General features: G+C 37.6%; 1 protein-coding gene across 3 annotated transcripts in view; it reads left to right on the forward strand.

The window, feature by feature from the left end:
* LOC126272199 (proton-coupled folate transporter-like) overlaps positions 1-27,071 on the forward strand; it is a 236,990-nt gene that overhangs the window by 171,683 nt on the left and 38,236 nt on the right. For 2 of the 3 annotated variants that reach the window (XM_049974879.1, XM_049974881.1), the window contains exons 2-4: positions 1,884-2,810; positions 2,897-2,998; positions 3,422-3,559. In XM_049974879.1, the coding sequence (XP_049830836.1) occupies positions 1,884-2,810; positions 2,897-2,998; positions 3,422-3,559 (1,167 nt within the window). The remainder of the gene's footprint in view (positions 1-1,883; positions 2,811-2,896; positions 2,999-3,421; positions 3,560-27,071) is intronic. The other variant, XM_049974880.1, reaches the window with a different exon arrangement.

Consider the following 27,071-nt stretch of genomic DNA (forward strand, 5'->3'; position numbering starts at 1 on the left):
AATGCTTTTGTAAAACCACAAAAGATGCCTACAACTTTACTCCTTTCGTGCAATGATTTGGATATCTTTTCAATAAAGTTTCATTTTCATCATTCCATCCTGGAATTTTTTATATCCTTTAGGCTTATTCTTTGTAGTTATTGCTGTTAGTGCACCAATGAAGCATTAGTAGTTGTTATGTGATGGAAGGATCCAGCAAATACACTTGTCAAGTTCCACAAATAACTTCACTCAGATTTCTGAAAGTTCTATTGAGTGTGTAGAGTTGTTCAGATGACAGACACTGTGATTTCAATTGTATTATTTCTGTTCAGTGCTGGCTGTGGGGAAAGGCATTTATCACTTATCTTGTGGCATTTATGGGAAAGCTACTTTCATTGCAGCTGACAAAACGTAGGTCAGAGTTTGTATCAATGCTCCAACCAGCTGGCCTGAAAATACCTTCATCTTTGTATCAAAAACTAGATGAAGTTTCTTCTCTCCAGCCCATTCTGTAATCACGTATCCATTTCTGTCTCTGACGGAATACTGCAGAAATTCATGGTGACTCTAAAGGCACCTACATAGATTGCATGGCATTCTACAGTGTGAATGAAAAGTCACAGCCATAGTGTCTCAGGTGGCTTGCAGATATTTCTAAGTGTTGCCATGCAATTTTATGTATGTAAGACTCCACATTTTCAGAAATCAGCAAAACCTCATTTATGAAGCTCCAGGTGTAGATAGAAACTCATACACTTCATGGTACATTATTCCAAATTCAGTGAACCAAGAATTTGACCTCTGTTTTGGAACTGTTCATCAGAAGCATGCAGTTCCTTACAATGGCAACATCAGTGTCATTATCCAGCAAGAATTTTGACAAATACTCCCACTTTGGCTTGATAATGCTTTTGATGTTCAGTTGGAGTAGTCAGATTGTTGGTCCAATGTTTCTCATTAATAAGCTCTAAGAAGAACTGTTTCTGCTACTTGGTTGATGTGCCATTGTATTACTGTTGTTCCTTAGCTCTACCTAGGAAGCAAATGTAACTTAAAAGATGTGATGAACATGAACAACTGTAGCACCCTATCTGTCCAGATAATTGCATTTCATAAAAGACTCTTGTGTTTTATTAAATGTTCACACCTCTGCATTGGGCATTATAAACAATATCTTAAGCATTTCATGTAATGCATCATCAATGAACATCTGCTACCAGCTGATGTTGGGTATGACTTGGCTGTTTGACATTTTAGCATTAGTAGCAGTTATTATAGAAGCTGCACTAACACTTTCACTGTATCTTTACATGTGTAACGAGTGGCATGGAAAATATGGAATTAAGATTGGGTAATAACAAATATGTGTTAACATTTTTTTAAAAAGTGTTTTACACTCAGAGCCAGAAAATTACTGCCTACACTGGGAAATACAAGGTCACCACAAGTTGTACTTGATGTCCATGAACTTTGTAAACAGGATGTAAAACTCTGATTGGAGGCTCTTTTTTTCTTCTAGCCCCTTCTTTCTTTGTCCCTTCTCCTCCTTCTCTCTCTGTCTCTCTATGTCTATCTATCTGATGATGAGTAAACATTTTTCTCATTCCAACAGATGTTTCAGATTGTGAAATCATCTGAAACAGAGTTGAAATAGCAGCAGTAAGTCCTTACATACTGTTGACATGATATGTTCATCAGTCTTCCAGTTCATCTTTTCTAAACATATGTTTATACTTCATAAGTCTGTATTTGAAGAAATGTTTCTTGGAACTGATTTTTTTACGAAGAAGACCTCTAATTTAGCAAATCTCATATTTTCTCCTTACGTGTAATTGCAAATGTATAATATACAATATTTTGAATTGTACATTTTTTACATAAGGTCTTCATTTGTGTTTCAGTAGATCCCACAATGGATACAGGGCCTGAGGCAGCTGGAAGCAATGACAATGAGACAAAAATGAATAGAAAACTTGGGGAGAAGCTTCACTATATAGTAACTAACATCACAGTAGAACCTCTGGCGATATTATACTGCATGCCACTGTTACTCACATCATTTGCAACTAGCAATTTAAATTTAGAAAAAGCCTGTCGTGTAAATCTTGCATACAACAGTACAGTGTGTGATTCAATAACTGCAAGAAATATAAGTGAGCTTAAAGAAGAGGAAACAAAAATACAAACTGTAGTTGCCAATATGCAAAATTGGAGAAACATTCTACGTTTCTCAGTTCCAGCAATTTTCATAATATTTATTGGTTCATGGAGTGACCGGACCAGTAAGCGGAAGCCTTTGCTATTGTTTCCAATATTCGGAGAACTTTTATCTAGCATTGGACTTTTGCTATGCACCTACTATTACCTGGAGTGGCCTGTGGAAGTTGCAGGTGTGATTGAGGGCTTATTTCCAGCAATTACAGGCAGCAATATGGTATTCACCATGGCTCTGTATAGTTATGTGTCAGATATTTCAACAGAAGAAGATAGAACATTTCGCATTGGTATAATAAACATGGTAATTTTTTTGTGCTCATTAGTTGGACAATTCATTGGTGGTATACTCCTTGAAAAAGTTACATTTTATGGCATGTTTTCAATTGCTGCCATCTCATATGCCTGTGGCCTTATATATTGTTGGTTTTATGTTAAAGAAATACAAAAAGATGCAATTTCTTTGACTGATATAAACAAAAAAATCAATTTTTTTGACTTTGGTCTTGTGAGAGAAACATTTTTTATCTTATTCAAAAGAAGAGAAAACTATCAAAGACTAGTGTTGTGTCTACTAATGTGTGCATTTATATCATCAGCTGGTCCTCCCTTCGGTAAGTTAGCTGTATTAATTCTTTGTCTTTTTTGAATGAAGTAACTTCATTTGTTTTATCTTCTTACACTCAGACTCTGTTTTTAGGGGAGACAACACTTGCATATTTCTTCATGAGACAGCAATTTGGTTGGGATGAAAAAGATGCCACTTACTTTTTTACATACAGTGCAGTTATTTCTTTCATAGGTGACTGTTTTTTATATACTCTCTGATATCTGAAACAAAAGTTATTTAACTTCCTGGCAGATTAAACCTGTGTGCCTGACCGAGACTCGAACTCGGGACCTTTGCCTTTCGCGGGCAAGTGCTCTACCATCTGAGCTACCAAAGCACGACTCACGCCTGGTACTCACAGCTTTACTTCTGCCAGTATCTGTCTCCTACCTTCCAAACTTTACAGAAGCTCTCCTGTGAACCTGCAGGAGCTCAGATGGTAGAGACTTGCCCGCGAAAGGCAAAGGTCCCAAGTTCGAGTGTCGGTCGGGCACACAATTTTAATCTGCCAGGAAGTTTCATATCAGCGCACACTCCGCTGCAGAGTGAAAATCTCATTCTGAAAAGTTATTTAGTTACAAAAATAAAAAATACTCCTTTTTCTTTCTATTCCAGGAACACTTTTCACAGTAAGTGTGCTAAGCAAAATGGTTAAACTAAATGACTGCTTGATTGGATTAATAGTGAGCATTAGCAGACTGATTGCTGATTTTTGTTATGCTTTCACTTATAGAGAATGGCAGCTGTACTTGGGTGAGTTATGACAGATTATTCATGGTATGATACAGCATACTGATTATTTATAAAGATTATTAAGTTACTTCAATTATTCTACCAGCATGCTGTCATATTGATGAGTTAAAGTGTTTAGTAATTTTTAAAAGACTTTTGATCACTTGGTAACTCAGTCCATACTGCTTATCACACTTTTTATAAATATGTACAAATTAAAACTAGAAATATGCAGGGTACATTGCATTCTAAATTATTCTTCATGTTCCATAAATTTGACCATGAAGGAGAGCCTTCAAGGATGTAGAACAAGCCAAGGTTTACAGGCAAATCAGTGCAGACAGTTCCTATAAATCATACTAACAACAAATTCTCTTTGGTGCTAGTCTACACTCATTGCCAATTATAGGTTATGTTATCTGACTGATTCCAAATATCACTATCGTTTGACTGCATAGTGGAAGAATTAAATATAGAGTTGTGCAAAATGAATGCATAGATTTTAGTTGTGTAGTACAAACCACTCTCCCTTCTTCTGCAACTGACAAAACTTCATTATCAGCAACTGATCCTGGATGACACCATCACTTGTAATCTACCCCTCCCTCATGTTTATTTATTTATTTATCTATTTATTTATTCACCCGTAAACAATTTTCTTTGTATGGATGTCGTCATTTTACATACATATGTACACAAGCGGATGTGCGGATGGATATGTGTGTGTGTGTGCGAGTGTACACCTGTCCTTTTTTTTTCCCCTAAGGGAAGTCTTTCCGCTCCCGGGATTGGAATGACTCCTTACCCTCTCCCTTAAAACCCACATCCTTTCATTTTTCCCTCTCCTTCCCTCTTTCCTGACGAAGCAACTGCCAGTTGCGAAAGCTTGTAATTCTGTGTGTGTGTTTGTGTGTTTTGTTCATGTGCCTGTCTGCCGGCCGGCGCTTTCCCGCTTGGTAAGTCTTGGAATCTTTGTTTTTAATATATATATATATATATATATATATATATATATATATATATACAAAACACACAAACACACACACAGAATTACTAGCTTTCGCAACCGATGGTTGCTTCTTCAGGAAGAAGCAACCTTCCTGAAGAAGCAACCATCGGTTGCGAAAGCTAGTAATTCTGTGTGTGTGTTTGTGTGTTTTGTTCATGTGCCTGTCTGCCGGCGCTTTCCCGCTTGGTAAGTCTTGGAATCTTTATTTTTAATATATTTTTCCCATGTGGAAGTTTCTTTCTGTTTTATATATATATATATATATATATATATATATATATATATATATATATATATATATATATATATATATATATATGTGTGTGTGTGTGTGTGTGTATTACACAGACAATTTTTCATTGAATTACATAATGCAGAAGAACCTGCTTCAATCAAAAGAAAGAAATCACAAGACTCCTCTAATACTTGTATGGGTAAATTACAATCTAGAATGTACACTTTATAATTGATTAACTTGATTGTTTATTTATGCCAATTTTATGCTGCTGGAATTCTCTAATCGAGTAAAAACTATTTTTCAATAAATATTCTTTAAGGAATGTTTTAAATTTACAGAGTACCTTTAAGTTTTTTATTTCTTTGGCAATTTATTGTATATCTTGACACCCTGGTAAAACATAGTGGTTTGGGTTTTAGTTTTATTCATTCTGTCTAGGTACAAGCAATTACTGTTTCTGGTTTGGTGATCATGTATGTAGCTGTTTGCTAAATATTGCTCAATATTTTTGTGAATGAAAACTGTAGTTTGCAAGATATATTCACTCGGAATTGTCAGAATACCCTATTTTTTAAATAGCTCACTGCAGTATGCTCTTTTGTGACCCTTGCTCATTATTCTGATAGCTCATTTTTGCAATCTGAACACATATTTCTCATTTTGGGTATTTGCACCCCAGAATGTTATGCCGTAACTTAATATATGTGAGCAAAGTATGTCATTCTCTGCCATGAACTATTGTACACAGTGGCTAATATTCGTAAGACATAGAATGCTGTGCTAACTTTTTTCCCAAGCATCCTAATATGTTCATCCCATTTTAATTGTTGATCAACATACATACCCAAAAACTATGTGCTGGCTATACACTCTATGGTTTCATTTTGAACTTTAAGGTTTGTCATATTCCATTTTTTCTTCATATAATAGTTAATGTTATTAGTCTTTTTCACGTTAGGATTACTTTATTGTTGTCATTTGTTGAGTGTCACTCACTTCATAATTAAATCTTTTAATAAGCTTCAAGAGGAGTAAGATTTAGAATAAACTTTTTTACTTATCTTCTTTTCTAGTAGTTGGCTCCATTTTTTCATATCTAGGAGCTGATTCTTGAAGCTGAAGTTTTTTGATACTTTAGGTTCTCATGGTTGCAATTGATGTGACAAATTTTACAAGAATTTCCTGAGAAGTAATTTCTGTTTCTGTAATTTTAATTCTTTCACATTTTTCTTTATCACACTGTCTTTAAAATTCCACTTCAAAATCAAAAATAACATTGTTATTGCCAAACATAAAAACATGTACAATCACACCAGAGGCATGCCCACTACTAATCTATTCTGAGGTACTAACAATATTCCAAAAAATTTACAAATGTTCTTGACAAATGAATTTCCACCAATGTATATCATTAGTTTATAAATGAACACAGAAGTAAATATAATAATATCATCTGATTGCACAATTAATAATAGGAATTTTAAGTGTGCCAGGTATTTCATTATTTCAAATGCTTCTAAAAGAAAAAAATAATTTTCACTGAACATACTACAGAGTTGGTACATATCGATTGCAACAACAAAAATGAAGTAATTTCTTTTTATAAATTTTAGCCTGAAATATAAAACATTATGTATAAAATCATACGCAATTCTTTTAAAAACAGTTGAGATAATATTAACCTGTTTCAAAATTCATAAATATTTTTTGGTATCGCCTACTTCTGTTGAGGAAAAGTAATGCTTGACGAGGGCGTTCCTTTACAGTGCTAAATCCCACTTTTGCTTAGACAGTTTTGTAGATAAGCAAAACTGTCACTACTGGGCAGCAGACAACCTGAAAAAATTGCATCATAAACCACTGCACAGCACTAAAGTGACTGTGAGATGTGGAGTTTACAAAGTGGGGTCATTGGGCTTTTTTTCAGCACAGCTCGAAGATTTCAGGATAAACATGGCAGAAATGTGGTTTCAACAAGTTGAATTCACAGCTCGCAAGACTTATGCATCCTTGAAAATCATTCAAGAAATGTTCCCTTGACAGTTGCTCTCATGTTTTGCTGATATCCACTGCCATGCACACTTGCTAGATCTGTCAGTTTGCAACTTCTTCTTATGGGGTCACTTGAAGTGCAAAGTTTATTGCCACAAACCTAATTCACTCAGTAATCTGAAGGTTGCAATACATGAAGAGATTGTTGCTGTTTCACAGGATATTTTGCCGAATGTTATGCAGAGCTTTTAATGTGTGTGAGAAAAGGACTCCATCTGTCCAATATTATCTTTTAAAAATAATTGCAATTCTTAAATTGGCCAATTTACAGGATTGACAGGATTGACTGATAAAATACTGTTTTACTTTATTTTGGAGTATCTTTCAGTTTCCAATTTCCTGTCTGATCTCTACTAACAACCTATTACAGGATTTTGCACCAGAATATGAAATTCTATTCTGAACCCTAGATAATGATGCATGATTTACCTGAAAATTATATTTACTACTAATATTGTCATTGTGAACTGTATGGTTCATTCTGAATTCACTCTTGTTATAAATCACAAATACCGTTATGATGTAAACGTATTGCCACAAAAGAGTAAATGTCCAACATATCTTAAGAGGGTTCTGAAAAATGTTTGGTTACCAGTGTTACATATTATACTTATTGCATAGAATAATTACTGGGCTGCATTACCAAAGATTATTATATAACAAGGCAGGCTAAATATGCTAGCAATCCTCTCTGCAGGTCAGCACACAATAAAAGAGATTTTTAAGTGAAAAAAACAGGCAACACTGAGCTCTTTGACTGACTTATCCACATGCAGTTGCCACCTCAGTTTATTATCCATTTATGTGCCTAGGACCTTCACTAAAGTACATCCTCATCCAGTATGTGTCCATTGTTTTCTATCTCTCCTACCTGTAAGCCCATTTATTTGTTTGGGATTGTATGATTTGAATCTGTGAAAGATGAAAGATTAAGCTGTTCATCATGAACCAGTGCTAAATCTATTTCCTAGCTGTGTTCGGTATGGATTTGATTGAGCTCTTTATCAGTATACTTGTGTCATCAGCAATCATCACAATGTTCGAAGACTTTTCTGATGTCTTGGGAAATCATTTATATAGGTTAAGGGTAGGAGCAGCCCTACCACAAAAACCTGCACCCCTCTGTTGGGATGATTTTTTTTTAATTTTTTTTTTCTGCCAGTAATCTGAATTTTACATCATCTCTTTTGCTGATCTATCATCAATAACAAACTGCTGATGTACATCACCTAGAAGCAAAAACATCAAGTGATAATGTATTACAAAAGTAAATTTTGAAATATTTAACTCTGGATGTTTAATGAATAAGTCCAGTTTTTGAATTGGTTAAATAGTAAGCTGGACACTGCTTACACTTCTACATCTACATGATTACTGTGTAATTCACATTTAAGTGCTTGGCAGAGGGTTCATTGAACCACAATCATACTATCTCTATATCATTCCACTCCCGAACAGCACGCGGGAAAAATGAACACCTAAACCTTCCTGTTCGAGCTCTGATTTCTCTTATTTTATTTTGGTTATCATTCCTACCTATGTAGGTTGGGCTCAACAAAATATTTTCGCATTTGGAAGAGAGAGTTGGTGACTGAAATTTCGTAAATAGATCTCGCCGCGACGAAAAAGTCTTTGTTTTAAAGACTTCCATCCCAACTTGCATATCATATCTGCCACACTCTCTCCCCTATTACATGATAATAAAATACGAGCTGCCATTTCTTGCACCGTTTCGATATCTTCCATCAATCCCATCTGGTAAGGATCCCACACTGCCCACCAATATTCTAACAGAGAATGAACCTGTCTCTTTAGTGGATTTGTTGCATCTTCTAAGTGTCATGCCAATGAAACGCAACCTTTGGCTCACCTTCCCCACAATATTATCTATGTGGTCTTTCCAACTGAAGTTGTTTGTAATTTTAACACCCAGGTACTTAGTTGAATTGACAGCCTTGAGAATTGTACTATTTATCAAGTAATTGAATTCCAATGGATTTCTTTTGGAACTCATGTGGATCACCTCACACTTTTTGTTATGTAGCGTCACCTGCCACCTGCCACACCATACAGCAATCTTTTCTAAATCGCTTTGCAACTGATACTGGTCTTTGGATGACCTTACTAGATGGTAAATTACAGCATCACCTGCAAACAGCCTAAGAGAACTGCTCAGATTGTCACCCAGGTCATTTATATAGATCAGGAACAGCAGAGGTCCCAGGACGCTTCTGTGGGGAACACCTGATATTACTTCAGTTTTACTCAGTGATTTGCAGTCTATTACTGCGAACTGCAACCTTCCTGACAGGAAATCACGAATCCAGTCGCACAACTGAGATGATACCCCATAGGCCCACAGCTTGATTAGAAATCGCTTGTGAGGAACGGTGTCAAAAGCTTTCCGGAAATCTAGAAATATGGAATCAACTTGAGATTCCCTGTCGATAGCGGCCATTACTTCATGTGAATAAAGAGCTAGCTGCATTGCACAAGAACGTTGTTTTCTGAAACTATGCTGATTACGTATCAATAGATCATTCCCTTTGAAGTGAATTATAATGTCTGAATTCAGTATATGCTCCAAAACCCTACTGCAAACCGACATCAATGATATACATCTGTAGTTCGATGGATTACTCCTACTACCCTTCTTAAACACTGGTGCGATCTGCACAATTTTCCAATCTGTAGGTATAGATCTATTGGTGAGCGAGCAGTTGTACGTGATTGCTAAGTAGGGAGCTACTGTATCAGTGTAATCTGAAAGGAACCTAATCAGTATACAATCTAGACCTGAAAACTTGCTAGTATCAAGCGATTTGAGTTGCTTCGCAAACCCTAAGGTATCTACTTCTAACTCATGCTAACAGCTGTTTTTGTTTCAAATTCTGGAGTATTCCATTAGTCCTCCCCGGTGAAGGAATTTTGGAAAACTGCGTTCAATAACCGCTTTAGCGGCACAGTCATCGGTAACAGTACCATCAGCACTGCGCAACAAAGGTATTGGCTGCGTCTTGCTGCTTGTGTACTTTAAAGACAACCACAATTTGTTTGGATTTTCTACCAAATTTCAAGACAATGTTTCATTGTGGAACCTATTAAAGTCATCTCGCATTGAAATCCATGCCAAATTTCGCCTGTCTGTAAATTTTAGCCAATCTTCAGGATTTTGCGTTCTTCTGAACTTTGCATGTTTTTTCTGTTGCCTCTGCAACAGCGTTCAGATCTGTTTTGTGTACCATGAGGGGTCAGTTCTATCTCTTACCAATTTATGAGGTATGAATCTCTCAATTGCTGTTGCTACTATATCTTTGAATTTGAGCCACATCTCGTCAACATTTGCATAGTCAGTTTGGAAGGAATGGATATGGTCTCTTAGGAAGGCTTCTAGTGACACTTTATCCACTTTTTTAAATAAAATTTTTTGCGTTTGCTTCTGGTGGATTTGGAAGAAATGGTATTGAGCCTAGCTACAATGACCTTGTGATCACTAATCCCTGTATCAGTCATGATGCTCTCTATTAGCTCTGGATTGTTTGAGGCTATGAGATCAAGTGTGTTTTTGCAACCATTTACAATTTGCATGGGTTCGTGGAATAACTGCTCAAAATAATTTTCAGAGAAAGCATTTAGGACAATCTTGGAAGATGTTTCCTGCTTACCACCGGTTTGGAACTAGTATTTTTGCCAACATATCGAGGGAAGGTTGAAGTCCCCACCAACTATAATCGTATGAGGGGGGTATTTATTTGTTACAAGACTCAAATTTTCTCTGAACTGTTCAGCAACTATATCATCGGAGTCTGTGGCTCGGTAGAAGGAGCCAATTAGGAACTTAGTTTGGCTGTTAAGTATAACGTCCACTCATACCAATTCGCACAGAGTATCTACTTCGACTTCACTACAAGGTAAACCACTACTGAGAGATGCAAACACTCCACCACCAATTCTGCCTAATCTATCTTTCCTGAACACCGCCTGAGACTTCATAAAAATTTCTGCAGAACTTATTTCAGGCTTTAGCCAGCTTTCTGTACCTACAACGATTTCAGCTTCTGTGCTTTCTATTAGTACTTGAAGCTCAGGGACTTTCCCAGCACAACTACAACAATTTACAACTACAATTCCGACTGTTCCTTGATCCAAGCACCTTCTGTATTTGCCATGCACCCTTAGAGATTGCAGCCCACCCTGTACTTTCCCGAGGCCTTCTAACCTAAAAACCCGCCCAGTCCACACCACACAGCCTCCGCTACCCATGTAGCCGCTAGCTGAGTGTAGTGAACTCCTGACCTATTCAGCGGAACCCGAAATCCCACCACCCTATGGTGCAAGTCAAGAAATCTGCAGCCAATATGGTTGCAAAACCGTCTGACCCTCTGATTCAGACCCTCCACCCGGCTCTGCATCAAAGGTCCACAGTCAGTTCTGTCAACAATGCTGCAGATGGTGAGCTCTGCCTTCACCTCGTAAGCAAGACTGGATAAAATTCACCAAATCATATAGCCGCTGGAAACCAGAGAGAATTTCCTCAGATCCAAAGCAACATACGTCATTAGTGCCGACATGTGCCACCACCTGCAGCTTGCTGCACCCTGTGCTCTTCATGGCATCTGGAAGGACCCTTTCCACATCAGGAATGACTCCACCCAGAATGCACACGGAGTGCACACTGGATTTCTTCCCCCTCCTTAGCTGCCATATCCCCAAGGGGCCACATTACGCGCCTAACATTGGAGCTCCCAACTACCAATAAGCCCACCCTCTGCGATTACCTGGACCTTGAAGGCTGAGAATCATCCTCTGAAACAGTTCATGCAGCTGCATATGGCTCAACCAGAGACAGTACCTGAAACCTGTTTGTCAGACGCACCAGGGAGGCTTTCTGATCAGCCTCCAGGGACATCTTTCGCTGCCTGCCATGCCTTGGAGCGACCTCCCAATCAACCACAGGCGAGGGCTGACCCCCACTGCGGGCAGCAATGAGGGCAACCACAGCAGCAGACTGATCTGGGGACAGACAGGATGAGGTTGACATACCCATGATACCCAAGTCCGGCTCCCCACATTGGTGTCCATTGGCAACAGCCTCAAGCTGCGTGACCAAAGTCAGCACCACCTGCAGCTGTGAGCGAAGGGATGCCAACTCAGCCCTCAACCGAACACAGAAATCACAGTCCCTGTCCATTCTAATCAATGTTGAACAACAGTTACTGAGACACAAGTCCGTGCCTAGATAATGCAAATAATATATGAACTAACCTGTACAAATGCCTAACAACTGCCCTACAATCTGCCTGAATTTACGATTACAGTAACTAAACCTCGAAAATACACCTCTTATACAAAACTCACGTGCAATTTAAGTAAGAATCTATGAAGTACACACAGAAAAGAAGCTATACACGTATCTTTCTGCGCTGTCGATGTGCACCAACTGGGAGCTCAGGCCACACTGGTCTCTGAGAGCCTACTAGACAGACAAGTGCCACTGACGTACCAAAACATAACAAATGCCTAACTACTGCGTTACAATCTGCCTGACTCTACGATTACAGTAACTAAAACTTGAAATTACACCTCCTATGTGAAACTCACACGCAATTTAAGTAAGAATCTATGAAGTAAACACAGAAAAGAAGCTATATATGCATCTTTCTGCGCTGTCGATGTGCACCAACTGGGAGCTCAGGCCATGTGTTTATCCAATAGCACCAAGCAAATACAAAGCTGCATAGACACTTTTTATTTCCTTTTAGAATCATTACAACTTCACTGATGAGTACAGACTTAAGAAGGACTAAATTTAACATGGCTCCAGCTACAGCTAACCACCTGCTGGGCACTGCCACTAGATTATAATTAGTTTTCAACAATTACAATATTATATAATATCATCAGAATGCATACATAATTAAACATACAATTAAATGTTATGAATCTTCAAAAGTACAACTACATAGTTTAGTTTTTAAATAGGTAAGCACTGTTTTTCATGAACAAAATTTTGGTAGAAATACATTATATTTTCATGCTGTTAAAACATAGAAATTATGAATGAAAAAGTTAACAGTGATTACAAAACATTTACTGACTTGTGACCTCTGTATAATACTATTACACCCTTTAAACCTTAATTAAAGCTGGTGCTATGAATTAAAAAAAGATCCCTCTTCCTTGTGGAAGCTTCTTTGACCCCTGACATTAGCCACTTTTTCTCCAGCCTTCCAATGGAGCTTACCTGACTTATTGAAAGGATAACTAAATTCATAGTGTTGTAGTAATATATTTAAATAAAGGATGATATTTCTCATCTGCTATGTGCCTTTTTGTAAATTTCTTCCCTATATTCATCTAGTAAATTTGTCCCTGAATCATGTAAATGAGTCATCATTTATGATTCCCTGAAACTATGCTGTTTTATTTTTTAACCTAAAACTGAATGATTAGGATGCTTTGCCCCCTGCCATTTGTGATTGGTAGACTAACCATTTATTGTGGAGCTAACATTTACTTGATGAAAGTTTGATACAGAAATAAATAAATTGGCTATGTCCTTTGATTCTTGTTGCTGTGGGGAACTAACTAAAGCTGGATCTCAGTAACACTACGAACCCCCATTCAGTACTCCCTAAGATGAAATCAATGTTGAAATATCCACATACAGTGGCTTTCAGGTTTCTTCCACAAAATCTTATTAGCTCTCTCTCTAAATCCATGAAAGAGGTTTAAAACCAGATTTTACCTTGACTGGAATTCATGGGAGCACTCATAGTTTGTGAGATTTGCCCTACTGACTTTACGTCTGCAAGGTCAGCTGAAAAGCCCAAATGAAATGTTGCTCTATATCTTTCAATGTGCTACTATCCTCCATGTTGAGAATTTTTATTATTCACATGTCTTAGGTTTCATGTGGCACATGTTTTAATGTCCCCTGGTGTCTTTCAAATAAATAAATAGGCCATTGGTTTGTTATATATCTCCATTTATTTCTTTGTAGATTAATATCTACCTAGTGTAGTGCACTGTGCAATCTTCATTATTGTTGCACAATAGCTGAAGGTATAGAGAAAATTTATAAACACTTCCTTTCATAAATACTTCCTTTCCACATTTCAAGTGATTGTAGCATCAGATAGGTCTAAGGCCTCAGACAAACTCTCAGTATTAATATATCTACTTCAGTGTGACTTCTACCCAGTGTAGCAAACTTCACAATCTTCATCATGGTTGGACAAAAGCTGAAGTTAGAGAGCAAATTTATAAACACATTCTTTCATTGAGATACCCTCATTTCAAGTGATTTTAGCATCAGGTAGGTCTAACATCTCAACAAACTCCCAGTATTAATATATCATTACTTTAATGTGACTTTCTTACAACATGTGTTTGCAGAAAACAGTAGTAGTGTAAAAACAGAACATAAATTAATAATTCTTTTAAATAAATTACATACTGACATACCAGCAACTAATAATGGAAATATGCTTTTACAGTGTAGACAATTTGAATAGAGTGTGAATTTGCCACTTATCTAACAAAACTATATGTTAAAGTTAGATTTCTTAAAGATGTGGCTTTTTCAATGCTGATCAATTAATTTAATACTGCAAAAATATAGACTGAATTTTGGTATTAAAATCAATACAAATCAGTTGTGTTTTTAAGTTGTAAATTATAACGCAGTTCATTTGTTACTTAACAAAATGTGGAATGTTTTCTGGGTGTTTTGTCACCTGAGCTTTCTAGCAAGTTATGAATTCTCTGAAAGATAATTACTTGTTGCAACACAAAATTTAGTAAACTATGTGTTACATGAATTTCAGTGTTGCTTCCATTATGTAATATTTTTGTAGGTTATTTATGAATTGTGGTCAATAGCAAACTAGATTGGGAGTCACTGTAATTTAAATTGCCTCACTATTTATTAGTATTATTTTATTTCATATTTTCAATCTTGGTAGTAATTTTGGTATTGCTAATTAGAAGAAAGTAATTCAATTGTGATCCTGTTGAGTGTATTAGAATATCATGGCTGTCACATATATAACTGCTGTGCCAAGTACTTGTGTTATTCACCAAACAATAGCTTAAAGATATCAACTGAATTGTCCAGTACCCCTGACCTTGAGCTTTGGTTCTCGGCAATTGACCAGGCTGTAAAATGAATTGATTAAAAGCATGGGAAAAACAATAAAATACTCTGTTAGGATTCTATTCATATTGCACTATGGTGTAATTCTATTCATTTTGCCCAGATTTAAGTTAGAACCTTTTTATTTATGATTCTATCGTTTTGATCTTACACAAAAAGTATTTTTTTTTTCAAACCCCCACGTATCAACAAACAAGTGTAAATAAAAACATATATTAATAATGTCACGGCTTTATTTATGTTACGACAGTTTTGATGTTACACAAAATGTAACTTTTTTTTTCAAAACTCTGTGTATCAATAAACAAGTGTAAATAAGAACATATATTAATAATGTCACAGCTTTATCATGAAAATGCAATGTGTGAAGTGTAACAAACATTCAAAAAGTGAGTAAATATCTAGAAGTTCTCTAAATCTGTTTAGAACCATACTTCCATTCAGCTGTCAAACTTCAATGTGCAATAACAGGTCTCCATACTGGCTATCCAGTTGTTCTGATAACACTCCATTTTTTTTTTTTTCTAGAGTGGTTGTGAGCAAACTACATTCACAATTTTTGTGACAATACTCATAAATGTGCCTCCTAATATCATGTAGTATCTCCTTCCCAAGACAGTGTAGCAATTTGATGTGGCATAAACTCAACAAGTCATTGGAGTCCCCTACAAAAAATATTGAGCCCTGCTGTTTCTATAGCCATCCATAATTGCGAAAGTGCTGATGTAGGATATTGTGCCACCAATAGTTTTCACAGTGCCTTATTAACAGCTTGGGTCTATGGCTTCATGGAGTCTGCATCATTGTCAAACCCTACCATCACCTCTTACCACATGAAATCATGGGTCTATGGCTTCATAGAGTCTGCATCACTATCAAACAATACCATCATCTCTTACCAACTGAAATCATGACTCACCTGACCAGGCCATGGTCGTCCAGTCATCTAGAATCCAACTGATATGGTCACAAGCCCAGGAGAGGCGCTGCAGGCAATGCCTAGCTGTTAGCAATGGCACTTGCACCAGTAGTCTTTTGCCACAGCCCAACATCAAATTTCACTGCATTGCCTTAACAGACACATTCATCATACATTCTACATTGATTTCTGCAGTTATATCACACAGTGTTTCTTGTCTGTTAACTGACAACTCTCCGCTGCTCCTGGTTGTTATATGAATGCCATAGACCACTGCATTGTCTGTGGTGAAAGATATTGCCTGGAATGTGGTATTTTCAGCCTGGAATGTGGTATTTTCAGCATGCTTTTGACACTGTGGATCATGAAATATTGAATTCCCTAACAATTTCCGAAATGGAATGTCCCATGCATCTAGCTCCAACATGCAAAGTATGTTAATTCCCCTCGTGCGGCCATAATCACATTGGAAACATTCTTGCATGAGTCATGTGATTCCAAATAATGACTCTGCTAATGCACTGCCTTTTTATACATTATGCTCATGATTCTATAGCCATCTGTATATGTGCATATTGATATCCTATGACTTTCATCACTTCAGTGTATATCTTGGCATGTGGACTCCATAGTTCTGATCAGTAGCATTTAGCAGTACTTGGGTGACTTGGCACAATAGTGGTGTGGGTATGTTCATTGCCAGCTGCATAGCATATTATTTGTTGATGTTGACTACAATGTTGCTGAGCTGTGCTGCACTCGGGTGTGTATTGTTGCACTATTTTGATAGAGAATGTTTCAAAAATGAGTGACAAAGTGGTTTTTCGACAAGTCAGTACAAACAGCAATCTCAGTTTCAATAACACAAAGTATTTAACTGATCATTACCTCCAATGTGCACATTGTCATTTTGTGGAGCTCATAGACAATGGTTTGTGTTGCCTATTGGAGGTGCAGCTTTTCTTCCTCCCCCCATCACCCCCCCCCCCACCCCCCACCCTCTGCCACCCCACCCCTCACACACCACACTGCACCTTATCATCCTGCTCACTGAAACCCTCTCTCATAATGCACCAAGTTACAGTTGGTGAGTAGTAACCTGGCCACGCTGGAGGAAAGGCTATTGCTTGGCACAAGCATTTAAGGCAGTGAAATGCAGATGAAACCGAAAGAGACAAAGAGAGTGTGGTCAGATTTATAACCTACATATACCATGCCACCACATATTGTTAATAAACTGGTATTTTACAAAAGCAATTCATTTAAACACATATTTCAGACAAAGATTTGAAAAGCTATGATGATCAACTGGTCAGTTGTGATTGATGGGTTGAGCACCCCTGCTCTAACCTATCACATTTTACGTCTTCTAATTCAGTGTATTTACCATTGTTAATAATATCAAATGACTTTTCAATCAGTTTAATGCTCACTTCAGAACTGTGATGTCTCACCTCTCCACAACAGTTTTAAAATGAAGTTTCTATACTAATTGGATTCTGGTTACTGTTAGGCATTCTTTCTTTACAGTAGTTATAAAATATCTTTTGATACTTCTTTCATCAATCTGGATATATTTGTTTTCTAACCACTGCCAGTTTTACCCTACAGAACTTGCTACAAGACACTATTCCTAAATTTGTCCAAGTTTTGTACAGAAGCCTTCACTCTTCTGTAGCACCACATTTCGAAAGCTTCTATTTGCTTCTTGTCCAAACTATTTATCGTCCATGTTTCACATCCATACATGGCTACACTCCATACAAATACTTTCAGAAATGACTTCCTGATACATAAATCTATATTCGATGTTAACAAATTTCTCTTCTTCAGAAACACTTTCCTTGCCATTGCCAATCTACATCTAATATCCTCTCTACTTCGACCATCATCAGTTACTTTACTTTCTAAATAGCAAAACTCCTTTACTACTTTAAGTATCTCATTTCCTAATCTAATTCCCTCAGCATCACTCGACTTAATTCGACTACATTCCATTACCCTCATTTTGCTTTTGTTGATGTTCATCTTATATCCTCCTTTCAAGACACTGTCCATTCCGTTCAACTGCTCTTCCAAGTCCTTTGCTGCCTCTGACAGAATTACAATGTCATCTGCGAACCTCAAAGTTTTTACTTCTTCTCCATGAATTTTAATACCTAGTCTGAATTTTTCTTTTGTTTCCTTCACTGCTTGCTCAATATACAGATTCAAAAACATCGGGGAGAGGCTACAACCCTGTCTCACTCCTTTCCCAACCAGTGCTTCCCTTTCATGCCCCTTGACTCTTATGACTGCCATCTGGTTTCTGTACAAATTGTAATTAGCCTTTCGCTCCCTGTACTTTACCCCTGCGACCTTCAGAATTTGAAAGAGAGTATTCCAGTCAACATTGTCAAAAGCTTTCTCCAAGTCTACAAATGCTAGAATCGTAGGTTTGTCTTTTCTTAATCTTTCTTCTAAAATAAGTCGTAAGGTCAGCATTGCCTCACGTGTTCCAACATTTTGACGGAATCCAAACTGATCCTCCCCGAGGTCTGCATCTACCAGTTTTTCCATTCATCTGTAAAGAATTCGCGTTAGTATTTTGCAGCCGTGGCTTATTAAACTGATAGTTCGGTAATTTTCACATCTATCAGCACCTGCTTTCTTTGGGATTGGAATTATTATATTCTTCTTGAAGTCTGAGGGTATTTCGCCTGTCTCGTACATCTTGCTCACCAGCTGGTAGAGTTTTGTTATGACTGGCTCTCCCAAGACCGTCAGTAGTTCTAATGGAATGTTGTCTACTCCGGGGGCCTTGTTTCAACTCAGGTCTTTCAGTGCTCTGTCAAACTCTTCACACAGTATCTTATCTCCCATTTCATCTTCATCTACATCCTGTTCCATTTCCATAATATTGTCCTCAAGTACGTCGCCCTTGTATAAACCTTCTACATACTCCTTCCAGCTTTCTGCCTTCCCTTCTTTGCTTAGAACTGGGATGCCATCTGAGCTCTTGATATTCATACATGTGGTTCTCTTCTCTCCAAAGGTTTCTTTAATTTTCCTGTAGGCAGTATCTATCTTACCCCTAGTGAGATAAGCTTCTAGATCCTTACATTTGTCCTCTAGCCATCCCTGCTTAGCCATTTTGCACTTCCTGTCAATCTCATTTTTGAGACGTTTGTATTCCTTTTTGCCTGCTTCATTTATTGCATTTTTATATTTTCTCCTTTCATCAATTAAATTCAATATTTCTTCTGTTACCCAAGGATTTCTAGCAGCCCTCGTCTTTTTACCTACTTTATCCTCTGCTGCCTTCACTACTTCATCCCTCAGAGCTACCCATTCTCCTTCTACTGTGTTTCTTTGCCCCATTCCTGTCAATTGTTCCCTTATGCTCTCCTTGAAATTCTGTACAACCTCTGGTTCTTTCAGCTTATCCAGATCCCATGTCCTTAAATTCCCACCTTTTTGCAGTTTCTTCAGTTTTAATCTACAGGTTATAACCAATAGATTGTGGTCAGTGTACACATCTGCCCCTGGAAATGTCTTACAATTTAAAACCTGGTTCCTAAATCTCTGTCTTAGCATTATATAATCTATCTGATACCTTTTAGTATCTCCAGGATTCTTCCATGTATACAACCTTCTTTTATGATTCTTGAACCAAGTGTTAGCTATGATTAAGATATGCTCTGTGCAAAATTCTACCAGACGGCTTCCTCTTTCATTTCTTAGCCGCAATCCATAATCACCTACTATATTTCCTTCTCTCCCTTTTCCTACTGACGAATTCCAGTCACCCATGACTATTAAATTTTCGTCTCCCTTCACTACCTGAATAATTTCTTTTATCTCATCATACATTTCTTCAATTTCTTCATCATCTGCAGAGTACTGTAGTAGGCATGGGCTTTGTTTCTATCTTGACCACAATAATGTGTTCACTATGCTGTTTGTAGTAGCTTACCCGCATTCCTATTTTCTTATTCATTATTAAACCTACTCCTGCATTACCCCTATTTGATTTTGTATTTATAACCCTGTATTCACCTGACCAAAAGCCTTGTTCCTCCCGCCACCGAACTTCACTAATTCCCACTATATCTAACTTTAACCTAGCCATTTCCCTTTTTAAATTTTCTAACCCACCTGCCCGATTAAGGGATCTGACATTCCACGCTCCGATCCGTAGAACGCCAGTTTTATTTCTCCTGATAACAACGTCCTCCTGAGTAGTCCCCGCCCGGAGATCCGAATGGGGGACTATTTTACCTCTGGAATATTTTACCCAAGAGGACGCCATCATCATTTAATCATACAGTAAAGCTGCATGTCCTCGGGAAAAATTATGGCTGTAGTTTCCCCTTGCTTTCAGCCGTTCGCAGTACCAGCACAGCAAGGCCGTTTTGGTTAATGTTGCAAGGCCAAATCAGTGAATCATCCAGACTGTTGCCCCTGCAACTACTGAAAAGGCTGCTGCCCCTCTTCAGGAACCACATGTTTGTCTGGCCTCTCAACAGATACCCCTCCGTTGTGGTTGCACCTACGGTACGTCCATCTGTATCACTGAGGCTCTCAAGCCTCCCCACCAATGGCAAGGTCCATGGTTCATGGGGATACATTTAGTGTTGTGTTACATGCAAGGCAACAGCTTTACCATCACATTTAACTTTGACAGCACTGGCCAGCCAGCAGTCCAACTAACCTGCAATGTTGTGAGCAGCTGCAGTTCAGAAGTAAAAAGAGACAAGCAAAGAAACAATATAGCTTTGAATCTCATTTAATTTTTAAAAAGAATGAAATAATATTTGACAAAGTTCCAGCACTACCACACACATCTTAGGTGACCAGACGCTAAGCATAAAATGCTCTCATTCTCACCTTAAGTAGCATTCTAACTAGAAACAAGAGTGATGAAAATTACTAACTTAAGCATAGTGTAATATTTCTGCGTGAGCTATGTGAAAGAGCTCCTGCATGTATTTCATCCTACTATTGAATACTATTGAATACTAAATTAATTACAGTCAGTAGACAGGTAATCTATTAGCTCCTTCCTCATCTGAATTTGAGAAGTAGTTTCAGTTCTGGAACTATCAGCTGCTACACTGATAACAAGTTGATCAACAAAAGATTTTATGAAGCCGTATTTGCTCCTCTTCTTTTGTGATATGTCATTCTACATCCCACCAGCGTTCAACAAGGACATGTGAAAAAGCTGTGTGCATTAGTTCCATTATGTCTGGAGGCTTAACAGTCATGTTATTTCCCAGTCCAGATCCCTTAACTTGGCTCCAGGTCAGTTTTGTTGATTTCATATTGTAAAGGTACAACACAAAATGTAAAAATGCAGCATTTGTATGTTGTGCTCGATCCTGTGAAAATGGTTGTTTTTCATACTTTCACAACACTTATCTACATCTGTGGTATAAAACAATGGACACACTCCAAATAAAGTGTATTTGATTTTTCATTTTTGTCTTAAATTTAATTGTTATATTTTCTATATTTAAGCAACCTGTATTAAGAGTCTTTCAGAAAATATCAATAATTATGAATTTATATTTGAAATGAAAACAGGAGTTTTTTATGCAATATGTAATTAGAAAAAAGGAAACCTGCATTATTCTTAAAAAACTGATGATGAATTTTACAATTATGATATGTAGGTATTTCAAATTGAATGATAAAAAGAATTAATTGAACCACTGAACCATAATCTGCAGAACATTATAAATTTACTATGCTACAAACTGTGCTGTACATACATTGTCAGCTAATGTATTAACTGTATCCAATACTGTCCCCCGGAAAACTTCAAAGCAGATTATCTCTGTAAATTTATGAAAAACATTAAGAACAACCAAATTCTCAGCACTTTTTAACCATGTTCCAAATGCAGGTTTCACTAAGGAACAACAAGCACCCTCAGCCATTTTCATACTGTGTGTTAACAGTATGACAATCAGAACACAACAGCACAGAGGCTGTGACTGTATATGATTTCTGAAATAAAAACTACATAGCTAAAGCTTGATTAAGAAATACATCAATGATCCTTAACACATTTGAGTATCATTAAGTTTCATTTAATGTAACTTAGTAATAATACATCTGATACATAAGTAGGATCTACTTCCAGGAGCGTAACACCACCAATGTTTGAGTGTAATGGCTTCTGACCAATCATCGCGTTTGTGTTTGTTTACATCAGGTTTATTCTTATGATGAACAGAGTATATCCATGGTCCCTGCACTAACATCATCATATGCTATCATACTGTGGACTGCCAATGGAGAGGTTCTCAGTTTAATGTGCTAATCCTTTCATCGGTAGGTTTACAGGGTTACTGTGGTTGATTGTACTCTGTCCACTGTGTGCTTGCAATTTCAGACCCATCATTCATTTGTTTACTAAGCCAGCCAGTCAGGCTCCAGCTCACAATTGATATGATTTTTTTTGTCAAGTATATTTATTAAATTTTGTTCTTGTTTTTCTGCTCAAGAGTTTTAATCTTGCACTATTGTAAGTGTAAATTCATTCAGTCTGTAGTGCAGTGGTTACTCACTGAACAGCCAGGTACATAGCTCATTAACGCATCAGTGTCAGTTGGTGACACATCAGGAAGGTAGCAATACGCATAGCTAGAATTCTATCTGGTTTTATAGTTTACTTCTTCAAACGATGGAAAATACGGGACAGAATGTAACAATATAATGAAAAGGCTAGTTGCTACTCACCATTTAGTGGCGATGCTGAGTCGCAGAAAGGCACAACAAAAAGGCTGTTAAATTAACTTTCAGCCAACAACGCCTTTATCAAAAATAGGCAAAGCATACACACACACACACACACACACACACACACACACACACACACACACACACACACACACATGGCTAGGATGTGTTCATGCTGTGTGCGGACACAGGAGGAGCTGGCCACAGTTCATGAGCAGTTGAATGTGCTATTGGTTATGGTCAGTCCCCTTCAGACTGCTGTCTTGGGGTGTAACAGTGGCAGAGAATGTGGCACACTGCATGAGATACCTCAGGTGTCACTTGTTTTGCCCAAGGCACCTCCTAGTATACCCGACGTGGTGGGGATCCGCTCACACAGCAGGGTGAGTGGCGAGTGGTAAAACATTCATGTCACTCGAGGTCGAGAGCCAATGTGGAGACTGGCTGTCTGGCCTTGCTCATTCACCCTGTGAGCGGATAGGTGGCTGCTCCTTCAGCAGGAGCCAAGGAGGCATGTGGAGGGAGGGGTTTACTAGTTATTGGGAGCTCTAGTGTTAGGTGCTTTATGGAGCCACTTAGACAGATACAATTCAGGGCTGGAAAGAAAGCCAATGTGCACTCAGTATGTCTGCCAGAGAGTCTCATCCAAGCTGTGGGGATGGCCTTGCATGTTGCTTTTGACCATTTAGGATACAGTCATCTGCAAGCTGTGCCTCTCTTCAGCACCAACAGTGCCTCTCACATAGGTTCTGAGGCAATTCTAAGTTCATATAGGTATGCTATAAGAATATTTTGTAAATCTGATAGTAAAATGTCATGCAGAAACCTCTTCGGGTTCTAGGTATTCTCACACTCACATGCCAATAAATATACTGCTTAGGAGCAATGGCATTTTTCAAAACAGATTTCTTTCTTCTAGCATACATAGATAAAGTGATCTACAAGTAATTATCATAAGCATCAGTTTGAGTGGAAAACTAGTACCTACTAAAATTTTGCAATGGAAAAACATAAAATAACAAAGTTATCTGACACCAGAAAAATATCAGATTGCTTCATTATTTGGTGTTTCTCCAATGTGAAATTTTAATGAGTACTAGTTTTTATTCTTTTTGCTATGTTTTATGATATATGTTATATTTCCACCTCTTTGTGGGGATCTAGTCTCTGTATGATGTGTAATTTTGACATTATGTTTCTGGGTTTGTAGTTATTGCTCTTATATTGTCATCAGGTTACCTGTATTTCTGAAGAAGATGAATTTATATCTGCTAGAACCATGGTAAAAGTTTGAATAAAATCACATTTTGTTGTGGCTCGTTAGCTGCTTTGAATTTATTTACTGTACATGGAATTTATGAAGTGTATCAAATAGTTAATTTCCTTAACTTTATTGGCAAGTAAGCTACTACATACAGTAAAAGATGAGCTATTGGTCAGTTCTATTACAAGTGCCATCCCTCTTATGTCTCCATCCATGGCTCTGCCCACATCAAGCCCACTAACCATCAATACTTCTTGCATTTTCATAGGTATCTTCCCTTCCACACCAAAAAATTTCTCCGAAATAGCCTCACAAAATGTGAAATGCACGTCTGCAATAACAAGAATCCTCTTGCTCAGTATACTGAAGGGCTCTGTAAGCCCTCCACAGACATGCAGTATGTCCAAAACCTAGTCCACAGATAGCCTATGACTGTTTAACATTGTGCCCAGAAATGAGAAACATTCTATATGCCCACAATCCTTCCTACCCTTCCCAAAGTGGTATATTGCTGCCAGTCCAATTTATGCAATATCCTAATTTTTTCTATACAAGCTCAGCTGTAATATGCTTACTAACCACAAGTCAACCCAAATGAATGGCCACTTCCAAACTGCTGCTTGACTGTTCAAGGTTTTGCTTTGGCTACTTAAAACCTCACTCTGAATATCTAATTTGATGTTCAATTGTGTGTTTACTGAATCAAACTTAAGACTTTCATCACTTAGTTCTTGTCTTAATGAAGCATTTTGAGCATTTAAACCTGCTCTTTGAGAATCTAACTTAGCATTTAGTTCTTTTCTTAAAGAAGCATTTCAGTCACTTAGTTCTTTTCTTAAAGTCATCAAAACTGCTCTCTGGGCTTTAAGTGAATTCACTACCTCAGACCAGTCTGGTGCCTCCTTACTCACTGTCATAGTCATGGATGGTTCTGAAGTTTCCCTTGTTTTTTGAATGCTATCCATATCCCTATTGATTTTCGACCTAGTGATCATTTAAAACAACTTCACCTCTAAATGTAATAGCTACAGTTCTATAGCCTTTGAACAGTTTCCTCTTTCTTTTAAATTAATTTTCTACTTGAATAATTATTGTTGTTCACTCACCCAATGTAGAGTTTTATGCTGCATCAGCAAGTAGGTGTAGAACTGGCACGGATGAATTGCACAGGCACCAGCAGCATCGCACGTTGGTTGCGGCGTCAGTGTCGGCAAGTAGACACGAAGTCAGTAATGGTGAACGGCACCCATTGCAGTCAGCAACAGTGGTGGGTTACTGCATTGGCATTGGATGGTTACTGCATCAAAGTCGGTGGTTGGTTACTGCATCGACATCGGTGGCTGGTTACTGTGTCAGCAGCGGCTGGTTTCTGCGTCAATGTGGGTGTCTGAGAATTGCTTCCTCCCAACATCCAAATCTTCTTAATTGGAAAGTTGAGATCTTCCCTTTGTTATTTTGATGTTATTACCTTCTCCTGTTTTATATTGTGTTGCATTTGCAACTTTCTTCCTTTGGTTCAGTAGACACAACACAATTACTCGAAACAGTTTCTCAATCTTTGTTATGCCTGGTTGCTATGGCAACTTCTTCCCATTTTTGGCTTCCAATTTCCCTTTCTCTTCGAGTCCTGTCATTTGATCACTAGGTTCTTCAACAGGTTTTCTTGGACGACAAGAGACAAAGCTGTGTTGGGTTGCATGACTCACATGTCTTTCCACTTTACTCATATGTTGTGTGTGCAGCCGATCCTCTTCTTTGGAGCATCAGGTACGTCACTCTTACCATTTCATTCTTCTCCAAAGACTGTATCGGGTTAAAGGGAATAATATTAACCAACTCTCTATTCTTGAAATAAAGCATGTACTCAGTTCAACAACAATATATTTTCAACTCTCAACCCCAAAGTAACATTTATTCTGTACAAGCTCCAGCAAGACAACTGGTTCCAAGATAAATGTCGGAATCGACAAATAACATACAATTACATATGTGCTGCCTCATGCAGAGCCAAGACATGAAGTAAGAGTCACTATACAATACATGGTTCATCTGCCTCTGTAACAATACCCAGATATGTGTGTTGCAGTAAAAAGCCTCTCTCACCCTTGCCATTTAAATATATGGTGTTCGAGACAGTGGAGAACCAAGTGTTTTTAGAATTTACCCCAAAATTCTCGAAGAACTACACTATGTATGTAATATACTGCATCATGCCAGTAAAGAAACCTGACGTCATCTCGCATAACATGGCACAAGCCATCACATCATCCACCTTGACATTTGTCATGTCACGTGAGGCAACACAATGTGTTATTAAAATTTAGGATGCATGTGTCCCCACTCTGGGATACTTACTATTATAGATGCACACTCACTCTTGGATACTTCCTATTGTATATGCATCCCACTCTCTAGAAGTAGATAAATTTGTGTTTGTTTGCTCTTACACCCCTCACCATACATGGAAAGGGAGGTGGGTTTGTTGAAGAAATTGTCCCCAAGTGAAAACAAATCAAATCAAGCCCCCCCACTCACACATACAAAGATATCAAAAAACTGTTTTAGCATCGCTCAGAAACAAATCCAGCCCCAAAAATTTTATCACTCAAGAAAAACTTTTTTAGCTATTACATGTATGCTCTTCAGCCATATGATATGATACATTGTTTACTATGTCTGGTGAATGTTCTGGATTTTTTTTTCATCATGGACTTTAGCGTGTAATTGCAAGATGCAAGTTACCAACACCTTGCAGCTAAGACAGCTGACTATGCTGGGAAAGTAGGGCTAACTCTGAAAATGCATGAATATGTCAAGATGTTTTGATTTAAATACCTTCAAAAATGCTAGAAAGTTGAAAAGCTAGTTCCCTTCTTTTACATCCACAATTCTCCCCAGGATATATTCACCTTTTTTGTGCTATGATAGGAGCATTTTTCAGTCTGGCTCCTAAATTTTGTTCTAGCATAATTTTAACATTAGATCGTCACAGCTTGGCAATTGATGTAGATTTTGGTTCACTCTGACGATGACCATTTTGGTATAGGTTTTTTTTTAATTGTCTTTTGAACCATGTTTATTATGTCAAGGCAACAGATAAAGCTTTCCCAAAACAACAAGACAACCATTAATTACATGTATTTGTCTGCCTTCTTTTAAAATTT

Source organism: Schistocerca gregaria, chromosome 5, assembly GCF_023897955.1.
Source record: "Schistocerca gregaria isolate iqSchGreg1 chromosome 5, iqSchGreg1.2, whole genome shotgun sequence".
In the NCBI taxonomy this organism is placed as follows: Eukaryota; Metazoa; Arthropoda; class Insecta; order Orthoptera; family Acrididae; genus Schistocerca; species Schistocerca gregaria.